At 40.3% G+C, this 12,150-nt stretch overlaps 1 protein-coding gene across 1 annotated transcript in view; it reads right to left on the bottom strand.

Moving 5' to 3' along the window:
• Positions 1-2,790: 2,790 nt before the first annotated feature.
• The window catches only part of CNTD1 (cyclin N-terminal domain containing 1), a 175,810-nt gene continuing 166,450 nt past the window's right edge, over positions 2,791-12,150 (bottom strand). The window contains exons 8-9 of the mRNA XM_069242020.1: positions 8,887-8,983; positions 2,791-2,901 (exon numbers count right to left, since the gene is read on the bottom strand). Of these exons, the coding sequence (XP_069098121.1) occupies positions 2,791-2,901; positions 8,887-8,983 (208 nt within the window). The remainder of the gene's footprint in view (positions 2,902-8,886; positions 8,984-12,150) is intronic.

The following is a 12,150-nucleotide window of genomic DNA, read 5'->3' as shown; positions in this document are numbered from 1 at the left end:
ACAAAGTACACATACAAATTACAAACATTAAGTGGCACACATTGCTAAAAAGTGAACATCCAGGTTCTGAACCAATTTTATAAAAGAACAGGAGCTGAACTTATTCACAAATTATTCACAGCTCCACATTTAGTGAGCCAAAAATATATGGAGGTGCTGAATATAATTCTTTTTAGTGGCTCAGCCAGGGGTGGTGTGTGTTAAAGGAGATTGCTTTTAACTCTCTCTGCAGGCCAAATCCTCTTCAATGGCACTTTTCAACTGCTCTATATTGTTGACGCGTTTTGAACTCGCACAAATCAAGGGTTCTCTTCAGGACACAGAAACCTGGATATGACTGTAACAACAGAAGACAAAAATCGGTTGTATGCTGATCACTTTGTTAAATAGAGTGCCAAAAGATCTGATCACAATGCCCTTCCAAAAAATCTGAAATACATGGTGAGTAGGGACAACCTTGTTTACAGGTGACTTGCCATTTGAGCGGCAATCTCCCCAGTTATTCTAAGAAAAGAAAAAAGGGAGAATAAAACCTCACTGTAACGCCATCACAACTTATCAAAGTTCCAGGTCTTCTAACTGCTTAAATAACCCCAAAGCGTAAAAAACTACTTTTTAGCTGCTTGTGTTTTCCTAGCCATCCGCCATTCTTGTTTGTCTAAAACTGTCATGAACGGTGTGGTAAAAAACGACTAGAAACTGCACGAGCTGAATTGTAATGATGACCGACAGCCAACTTCGGTACCTTACAAGAATTCAAAACCCAGGAACCCAAGGAACCAACTCTGTGTAGTGTTTGGAGCCAGGGAGGACAAGGAAGGGACCCTGGGGACTCTAAAGGAAGATCTGGATGTTTCCCCAGCCTTCCAGAAACTGGGCACCAAGTTATAAAAGCTGGACCCCAAACCCTACCAAGTTAGTTCACTTCAGGGTCCTGGGGAAACTCGGTCATTGCGAGGAGCTGTGTTGTCAGGAGAGAATGCCACTCTGCTGTGGTGGCCTGCTACATGCTGATTGCTGCGTTGCCAGTAGGGACTGTCACTTTGCACTAGGCTCTGCTGTGTTGGCCTGCTGCCTCTGTGGGGAAGAAGAAAGGGTCCTGCTCCTAGACCCAGAAACCCTCAAGAACCCCAAGGGTCTGTCCAGCTGGCCCTTTGCTGCGGAAGATTCAAGGCCATTAAAGTCTTCCATATGCTGAGTGTTGCGCTCCCGGCACTTTGTTGCAAACATAGGAGATGGTTACTGTGGACTGAAACTGGCCACAACTCTGAACGGACTCAGAAGGCACGCTTACTGAGGATCAACTGGTGGGAGAGCAAGATGTGCTTCCCCTTGCAACCCGAGTTTTTCCAGGAGGCAGCACACCCACCAAAGTATTGCCCAGGAGAGTGGCGAGCTGCGCTTCCAGCACCAATCGAAGCACACAGCACCTAAGAGAGGAGGTGCCCCACCAAAGGATTCTCCAGAGGAGTGGTGAGCTGTGCCCTTAGCGCCAAGTGCACTGCCAGGAAGTCCGCGGCACCGGAGTGAGAGTTGCACTTCCTGTACTCTGGGTGTTCCGTGTCGTGCAGAGGGTCAGGAGGACCCCCTCCCTCACTATGCCAACGTTTGAAGACAGAGCTGCACGGTTGACGCAGGCAAATGGACTTGCACATGACTGCCCCCCAAATGAGCCGTGAGTTATAGTTACTTGAAATAACTCTAACTGTAACTGCAGGATTGCAATGGTTTTGTACCAGTGAAATCTGATCCACACTATAATGTCCCTGTGTCCTTTGTTTTTTTTTCAGTGAACTTCTAAAGACCATCTGTCTTAAGTTGAAAAGATATTAAGAGCAATCTTAGAGTTAAATGGCCCTAGAAAAGAGGTTGGCCTTGGATTTCACATCTTCATGTGTCATTGATCTATTTGGTAACTTTCAATATCCTTATAATGAATAGCACATCGTTCTTTATCCTATATAATAAAAGGTTTCCAGAATTTTAATCATATATGAAGATTCAAATAGAACTACATACAGGGAATCTAAATGGACCGCTGTTAGAGTGCTGGCAGTTATTCTAGGATTCTGGCATGGTTACAGCCCTCCCGGACCTAAGTTGTGCAAGACTGTTTTCGATTTTGGCCTAATTTTTGAAAATACAAACAGATATTTTGTAAATTATTTGTTGGTCCTTTTAAACATCACTCCTCCCTACTTAAACAAACAATTCATGTCACTATGAATGAGTTGTTATGGTGATGAAATGTAGGAACTGCTTGTCTTGGCCACACCCTTATTGTGGCTAAGATGAAATGGGCTTCTGATGAACCTGTGCCAGAGCCATTCTGCTTCCTAATCTCCATTTATATTGCGGTCAGTGTTTGTGATTTTTCCAAATATGTGGCACGCCCAAATGGAACCTTATTTCTGTATCACTGCATGTCCAACACAGCAGAACATCCATTCTGTTTATCCTATTGCAATACGCAATATCCAGCCATGCTGCACCTTTTGTGATGCTTCTGTGACATTTTGTAGGGGCAACAAAGTGCCCTTTAAAAGTATCCCAACATCCAGGTAGAAAGATGCCATAGACAGAAAAATAAAATGCCACTGCCAAAGCAAAAACATTTTAATGACAAATCGTGGGACATTACAGAAACCCCCCACAATGGGTGTTTGAGACATATAGAACTAACATATGCAAAATTAACTAAAACTGCTTTTGAAAATCACTTTAGTAACTTAGGTGAGCATTTCAATTAAGTGCTCAGTCTTTGATGTTCACTTGTGCTGCTGTAGTCAGTCAGTGCTTCACCGGAGTAGTGGCTCCAATACTGTGCCTCAGTATTACAGCGGACAGTTCCCCAATACTTTCATTAGCAATGCCGGTGATGCAGCTTAGTTGCTCCAAAACCTTTCAAAAAGACAAAAGAACTGGAAAATGTCTGACTTCAAGTGTATGATTATTTTCCTTGTCATTACTAGACTTACTATGTGTGTGTGTGTGTGGATATATATATATATATATATATATATATATATATACTGTATATATATATAAATTACCATCACTTAGTAATCAAACGTTGGCACTCCAAGCAGTTACTGTTCTTTATTCATTCCAAAAGTCCATTCCATAACTGTTCTTTATTCACTCCAAGAGTCCATTCCATATCATAAGACCATCAAAACACAAAAACAACAAAAATGGGGCAACGCGTTTCAAACTTAACGGTCTTCTTCCTTGGCCCACAAAGAATAACAAAAGAGCAACTACCATGTGGCCCCTCCTATTTCAAACATGACTCCTACCCCCCATCACAGACATAAAAGAAAGCTATTTTTGTTGTTGTTTTTTTTGTTTTTGTTCTTTCCTCTCCTCCTTACATTGTTCCTTCTTCTTCTACCTCATATATCAAGTATATTCTACTTAACTTCTCTAATTACATATTTTTAATCCCATATGTCACATACACACAGTACCAACATTTCCCCAATATACCTTATTTGACTAATTAGATGCCACATGGACCGTGCTATAAACTAAAATAATACAAATGAATTCAAAGCCCTGAACAGATGTACTTTATCACATCTCATACAATCCGATTAGCCAATGTGAACAAACAGTTCCTCGTCCTTATTCAATCCCCAAGAATGGCGACTATTTAAACGAATAATATATTCCGATTCCAACTTCCACAATTGCCTCTCTCTATCTCCACCCTTTGGGGGTAGTCGGCACCCTATCAATACCCCAAAAATTCATGTTTTCCACCTTTCCATCATGAGCCAGATTGCAATGGCGAGCAACCGGGTATGTTACATCATTCTTTGCTATTGCTCTCCAATGCTCAAGAATCTGTTTCTTGAGGGGAAAGATCATGCTCCCCACATATTGTAGCCCACAAGGGCATACAATAACGTAAATAGCAAAATGTGAAGTACAACTAAGAAATTTCCTAATCTTCTCCTTTTTCCCTGTGGGTAACAGATAATCCTTACGGTTGGTGCTGGGTCTGCATGCTTTACATTTAGCGCATTTATAAAAACCCTGTTGCTTGTCCAAGAAGGTTCCCTTCAATTTACATGTATAACTACGTACCAGAATATCTCTCAGAGAGCTACTTTTCCTATAAGTTATCATAGGTAGAGGACTCACTAACTGTCCAGTCACCTTATCCGCCTTGATCAAATGCCAGTATTTCATTAGAATCTTCCTGACTTTCAGTGAATACGCATTAAAAGTAGTCACAAATCTTGGGGAATTCATTTCAGTGTCTTTCTTCTTTGGGATCAATAGCATCTCCCTACGAACTGCCTCTGCCTTACGGCAGGCATTCTTAAAAATTTTATTAGGGTACCCACTAGATCTAAACCTTTGTACCATTAACTCTTGTTCCCTTTCAAAACTTTGAGGTATACTACAATTTCTTTTAGCTCTCAGCAATTCCCCATAAGGTATGCTCCATTTAACACTAGACGGTTGGTGGCTTAGGGCATGTAGGAGACTGTTGCCAGCTGTAGTTTTTTCTAAACAATCTGGTCTGTAAAGTACCTGCTTCAATCCTGACCTCCACATCCAAGAATTCCATATTCTGCTTGTGTGTTTTATACGTGAAATTCAAATTCAAAATATTTTTTGGTAACCAATTTAGAAAATCAAATAGCAATGGTTCTGGACCATCCCAAATCATAAATATATCATCAATATACTGTGTCCAAAAGATTATATGCTGGCACCATTTCAAATTATCATCCACTATGACAAATTGTGTCTCCCACCACCTCATGAGGAGGTAGGCATAGCTTGGAGCAAAGCAACTCCCCATCGCAGTCCCAGTTGTTTGCCTAAACCAATGATTTTCATACATGAAAAAGTTATTTTCCAAACAAAACCTTAACATTTGCAAAAGCAACTCAGAATGTTCAAGGAGTCTTATAGGTTTATCCCTGAAAAAATGTCTACACGCCTGAATTCCCTTCTCATGTGGGATGCAGGTATACAATGATACAACATCAATGGTTACCATAATATACTGAGTTTGCCAAGAAATATCTTGTATTTTTGTTAGAAAATCTGTAGTATCTCTACAATAGGAGGTCAGACTGAAGACATAAGGACTTAAGAAATGATCTAAGTATATAGAAGCATTCTCCAAAAGACTCCCTATCGCTGAACCTATAGGTCAACCTGGGGAATTTTCAATATCCTTATGTATCTTGGGTAGTATGTAAAAACAAGGTGCCAACGGTTTCCGCACCAATAAAAACTTAAACTCATCCTCAGAAATTAGACCCCTGTTGACACTTTCCAATAATAGATCGTGAAAGCTGGTTATTGATTCTCGATACGAAGTCACATTGGATATCTCATAACAATTGGAGTTTAACAATTGTCTTTCTGCTTCCTGTTGGTACTTCTGTGCATCCCACAACACCACATTGCCCCCCTTGTCGGCAGGCTTAGTAACAAAAGAAGTTGCTTTCTTTAAAGACGTTAGTGCTGAACGTTGACCTGTAGTTAAGTTCTGTGCAAACACATCATCCACAGTCCTCCACAATTTAAACAGATCAAAAGTCACTGCTTCATGGAAAGCATCAATATTGTCATGTGGCAAAACTGGATTACATCTAGATTTCAGTTTAAAATTGCTACCACTCATACTACCTGTTTGTAAACCCAAATCACCCAATAACTCAGTATCTGTTGCCCAAGTTCTTTCCCCTATTTCCAACTCACGTAAAGCAGCTAGACCATCTATATCACTGATAGTCAATTCTGAAGCACCATCTGTGTTAACTACTTCTTTTCTCTTTGTGATGGATATATCTTTCTGTTGTGCAAAGATTTTCATTAACTTTAATTTTCTTACTAGATGAAAAACATCAATTTGTGTCTTCGTGTAATCAAAATTGGCTGTCGGGCAAAAAGATAAGCCTAGTTCCAATACTGTTCTTTCATCCTGGGATAGTACGTGAGATGAGATATTGACTACTGTCAATTTTCTGTTATTCTTCACTTCTTCCTCCTGATCTGAAGCGTGTTTTTGCCATTTGCTTTTTCACTTTCTTGCTGACATGCCACTTCTCCTGGTCTTCTTATTTCTCCGCCTTCTACCCTGCCTCGCGGGGATTTTCTCTGTGGTCTTTGGCTCAATTGTAAAAAACGGTACTCCTCCTAGGTTGTGAATGGTTGTCCCGTCAGACTGCTTGGGCCCGGTACCTCCTCCACATCGGAGATATTCTCCACACTGGACTCTGACGAGGACACTTCCTGTCGTCGTAAGGCTTCTCCCTGTCTATAGTCCCTTCTTGCTTGATCAAATCTTCTGCTAAAAGTAAGGACACGTCCCATCGCATAATCATTTTTATCACGTATAAATTTCCTCCTCTTCCTTGCCTTTATTTCTTCTTCATACTTTTTGAGTCGCTCCTCCACATCTGTACAGAATTTTTTGATGTCATCTTGTGCCTCATGTAGTTCCAAATGTCTCCTTAACTTATCAATTTCCTTACTGGTCTGTGTTAATTCCATCGACGCATATTTAGACAACAATTCTAACATACTCTTGCATGTTGACGCCATTAAGAGCGACCATTCCTCCAGCAACTTAGGATGCGGATTGATGTGCGTTGGAGTAATCAATATTCTAAGGCCACGAGGAACCCGGCCAACCTCAATGTAGTTATCCAGTGAAATTACCTCCCATGCTCTGTTGATCTCTTTCTTTTTAAGTTTCTCAAGTTGCCACAAATGTTGTTTCAGGGGCACCACCCACTGTGGCCCCCCATCCTTGCTCCCATAAATTCCAGGTGTTGTACTGGTAGCAGTTTCATCAGATAAGCTACGCGCCGCCTCCATTCTCGGTCGCATCGCCTCACTCACATTTGTACTACTGGAATGACCTACAACTCCACACCCCAACAGAATTCCAATAATGCACACAAATAGATATGTGATATTAGCAGTCAGTTCCACATAATAACGATCACTTCAAATAATTGTGTATTATCGAACCAATCCTGCCATCCCCATATATCTCATCCTTTGATAAGAGTCCAGTTTTCCAAGTGCTTACAAACCGTACACTCTCAGCTCATTGGAATATTGGAAAAAGTGGCACGAAAGAGTGTCCCAGTGCTGATCACAAAGGCCAGCGCTTATCACAACAAACCCCCTTCAGCGGCGTGCAAAATCACATGCCCTTTCCAAATTATAATAAAACTCCAGGCTCTTGAGGCATAAAGTCAATTTCCTGCCAATAGCATTCTGTTTGATCACTTCAAAAATATGCTGCAGAACTCTCTGAACAAGCTATACATCAAAAGTCACTCTGTTTTAATGACTGCCGAATACATAACAGCAGACGAAAGCGTCCATGCTTGCTGATTCCATGTATCTTGAAACAACTCTGTATCACTGCTCAACTCAGGCAGCACTTGAAGTTAACATAACTGCTGACCTCACGCGGGAAACAGGCAGCCCTTTCTTTCATTAGCCGCCACAGTTAAAAACCTCAGACGTGCGTCTCAAACGTCTCAGTACACCCGAGACGCTCCCGGCAATGTAACAATCCCAGGGAACCAAAGTCTCCTTACCGCTATGGGCGGCTCTTAGTCTCTCATTAATTAAAGTTGGAAGGGCATAAAAGTAAACTCATCTCGTCTGTAGCCGCCGCTCTCGCTGCATTGGGCAGAGGCATTTCCAATAAAATCCACACCTCTTATTTCACGCAGTGCTGGCTGTCACTGGTTCATCGTAAATACAAATCGAACATGAACCAAGTTTGGAGAAACAAATATCCTCAGGGCTCCAAATATCAAAGATATGAACGTCTCACTTCAAAAGAACAAAACCAGGGTCGCACGCCGTCCTCCATTGTGGCAGACGGCACCTCTACTCGCTTTAACAATTATCCACATATAAAGCGTTGCCCAATTTTTGTTGTTTTTGTGTTATGATGGTCTTATGATATGGAATGGACTCTTGGAGTGAATAAAGAACAGTTATGGAATGGACTTTTGGAATGAATAAAGAACAGTAACTGCATGGAGTGCCAGCGTTTGATTACTAAGGCCCAGATGTATCATCACGGCCCTTTGCGAGTCGGAAATAGCGATTTTAAAAAAATCGCTATTTCCGACTCGCAAAGTGCCATGTATCACATTTGCGATTCGGTAATAGCGATTTCTTAAAAATCGCAAACGCTATTACCGAATCGTAAATTGCGATACCGGCCCCATTTGCAGCTATGGGCCTGTTTGTGATTTTTTGCAGCATCGCCTTGCGATGTGGATTTTGCGAATCGCAAATTGCGACTCGCAAAGCCAGGTCGCAACGCAAGAAATCGCAATTTTAGCGATTTCTTATTTGTGGTCTGCGAATGCCTTTCATGCATTGCATACCACTTTTTTGCACTCGCAAAAAGCCGAATTTTGCGATTCGCACCGCTTATGAGTGCAAAAAAAATATCATACATCTGGCCCTAAGTGATGGTAATGATTAAATGGGTCCTGCGCCCATTGTTCTGTGCACCAACCTCGATAGGCGAGTGCAGGAAGAATAGCAGGACTTCTTCCCAGTATATATATATATATATATATATATATATATATATATATATATATATATATATGTGTGTGTGTGTATACACATATAAGCCCTCATTTATTTGAGGGCTTATGTGAAAAAACATAGTTTCCATACAGAGGATGTGCCATTTTGTGGTAACTGTTGGGGTGCTTCTTTTCCTTTTAAGAACCAGAGTGGTGTTAGAGGGTTTTTCTTTGAAACAATTTTGAGATAATAGAAATGAAGAAATATGTAGATTTTGTATCAGCGTGTTTCTAAACTGAGACCAGTAATCCTCTCTGACTTGTCTAAAAAATGTATTACCTGATTCCAGCATTCATAGTTCAGTATGAAGGCACTCGCAGCAATGATTCCAACTGCCAAAAGCATAAAATCTTCCTTTACGGATAGAAACTTTTCCCTATCAAATGGAAAACAAAAACTATGGTAAATTAGTACAGAATAAGATATCATGGCTCTACCTGTGGTTCCTTTGTTCTATGAGCAATACCAGTGGTTCTTCAGCTGTTGACTTTTGTGGAACCCCACTTAATCATTACTGGAGCCCTGGGACCCCTATTGAATCAATATTGTAATCTGTGGACCTCCCTCCCAATGAGGCTTTAATGGAAGCTAAGGACCCTGGCTTAAGCAATTAGGATGATCTGAACCTCAAAACAATACACAAATAGAGAAAAAAGCATTAATTAAGAAAATACACAAATTATTAAATACTTAATTTAACTCAAAAACAAATCTAAAACATTTAAATGTTCATCTTAATGAGGGTGTTGTCTCTTTTCTAAATTCAACTGAGACCACCCATCATCTATACTATATTGTGTGTGATACATTTGCACTGCTCTCACAAATTAATCTGAGTACACCAACTATTTTTTCGCCTCCGATTTCAAACTCCTTTGCATTTACTGAATTTTTTAAAATTTACAATTTTACATTTTGCTTTTTATTCATATACACTTTACAAATCTGTTAATAGTTAATTTTCTAAGCAGTTTCAAACCCCCTGAGTAGACGTTACGGACTGCCAGGGGTCCTAGGACTGCAAGTTAAGAATTGTTGAACTATACAGCACAGTAGTTTAAAATATAAAGGAATACCAGTTATAAAGAAAATATATATATATGTATAATTTAGGAATACTGTTTTATGAAGATTTCCTCAAATACCTTTTTTTTAATGTCAAGAATAACTATCACTAATTTCTTTATTCTTAAATATGAAATTTACTTCCTTAAAGTTCAATGTCCGTCCCAACCTGAAGTAACTGGAAACAGAGTAGTTGAGAGGAAATTTGGGCCCACACCCCTAAGCTCAGTCGACCATCCCCAGCTCCTGTTCTTCCTGTCCACCAAGATGGGATGCACATTCAGCCTTGAAAATAAGTGATGTTGAGCATGTTGCCTAAAGGAAGGGATACCATTGAAATAAGACTACTGAAATCATGGCTTTAACAGTTTTAGTTGTAAAGGTCAAGGCCATGATTGTATATGATTCAGGGAAAAAAATACGTCTGGTAAAAACATTTGTTACTCTTGAGGAATGTTCTTCAAAGAGGAGTAAGGAGCTTTTCAGGTAGAGGAGAGTACTTTATGTACATTGTAGGCCCTCACTTAGAACATCAGGCACATAACAACGAGTCAAAAGATTCATCCACCTTAAAGCTGCGTCCACTTACTTTCTATGATAAGACACATAGGCCCGTATTTATACTTTTTTTAGCGCCGCATTTGCGCCGCTTTTTGACGCAAAACGGCGCAAACCTACAAAATACAATGGTATTTTGCAAGTTTGCGCAGTTTTTGCGTCAAAAAACGACGCAAATGCAGCGCAAAAAAAGTATAAATACGGGCCATAATTCAAAGGCACACTAACAGTTTTAGTAGCAGAATTTGGTGGTTATGTCTCTTTAAATTATATTGCTAAGTGTTTTTGAGTTGAGATGTATTGATTTTAAATTGATGCAGAATATGGAGAAAATGTGACCCTAAATGCCCAAGGTGGCTTTCCTCAGTCCTTGGAGTTTGCCTATGTTGGTGGGGAGTTTTCTCAGCGTTATATTGTCAAGATGAATTAAGTAGATTATGCACATGCACAGCATTAGCTAACTTGCAGGTGATTGAGTTGTTTATGAGATTTTAGGGGAGTTTGTGTACTCCAAATGATGTTATAGAAGGGGTTTGCGTACTCCGAAGTGTGAGAGTACGGATGTCGGCAAACTTCCCATGTGTGTGGCGCTTGGTGCTCAAAACAATTGTCCACGTGGTCGTTGGTAAACTGACCCTGCATTGGTCTAAGACTCCAGAGTATATTAAAAGTGTATTGAGACACTTGTTTTTTTGTTGTAACTTGTCTGTTTAGCAGGCCAATCGGGCATGGTTGGCAAATAGAGTTTGTGAGGCAAGTCGAGTGTAATGTCTTTTTGACTGAGATTTGGCAAGTTCTTTGTGCACCAGGACAGACCCACGGATCAGTTGAAAGTAAAAATTTGTGGGTCCAATTTCGCTTGTGAATCTGGGGAACTGAGAAGGATAAAATAGCTGCTAGAGTGAAAGCTGTCAGTGAAAATCCGTAAGGTTTCTGAAGCGATTGTGACTGCGCTACCTGTAGTAAACAGACAGACTGATTTTTTTGGTTTTGTTGAAGTGTTCGCAAAATAATATTGCATTCGATTTGAGTGTTTGAGTTTTGAAAGACAAGCTGCAAGACTTTGTCAGCTGCTGTGTGTGTTTTGTCATTTTTGTTCTGCGCTGGGATAGGTTGGTTAGTGAGAAGGGTCATGCACGGATTAGTGGACAACCGTGAAGTGCAATTGGTCGAGAAGGTAGATGAAGAGGATTGTGGGGTTAAAAAAGTCACTTTCTGATTATTGATTTTTGACCTCAATTTGTGAAAATTAAGTTTTTCAAAGCTTTAAAAAGTGCTCTTAGGGGAGATGAATATATTCCAGCTAGGGTAGGAGAAATGTGTCCGCCAGAAGGTACTCCGGCATATATCGTAATTGAAGACAAAAGGTACTGGGGCATGCCTTTGGTTAAAGCATTGGTGCAAAATCACAGGAAAAGAAGGGAGTTTAGAATTTCCAAAAAATGGGACATTTAATATGAGAATTTTAGAAAATTTGAGACAAGTGATGTATAGTTTAAAACCTCCACCAAGACCAGCTCAGTTCGAAGTATTAGCAATTTAGGAGTTAGTAGCCAGACAACAACAAGGGTTGAAATTTGAGAGAAAAATGAGAAGAGCACAGAAGTCACTAGCAGAAGCTTGGTGGGATAATGACCAGAGGCCAGAGACCTTAGATGGTATTGGGATATTTCCTGCGGTTTCAGAAGACAATGAGAAAGAAGCAAAGAAAGCTTCTAAGAAATCAAAAGGGAGTTCAATTTCAGATGAAGAGCAGAAATCAAAAGAGGCTAAGAAGTATCTAACTCCTGATGAGGAATCGTACGATTAGTTAATTTTACAGTTTTAGAGAAATCGTACACCACCATATGTGGCACAAGAGGGTCCATGTAGTGTGAACCCCACTGCACCGACACCAGTTGAGATGCAACAGAGTTCAGT

The sequence above is a fragment of the Pleurodeles waltl genome, chromosome 6 (genome assembly GCF_031143425.1).
Source record: "Pleurodeles waltl isolate 20211129_DDA chromosome 6, aPleWal1.hap1.20221129, whole genome shotgun sequence".
Classification (NCBI taxonomy): Eukaryota; Metazoa; Chordata; class Amphibia; order Caudata; family Salamandridae; genus Pleurodeles; species Pleurodeles waltl.
The sequence above is the reverse complement of the archived record's forward strand: the minus strand, read 5'-3'. Positions and strand labels throughout refer to the sequence as shown.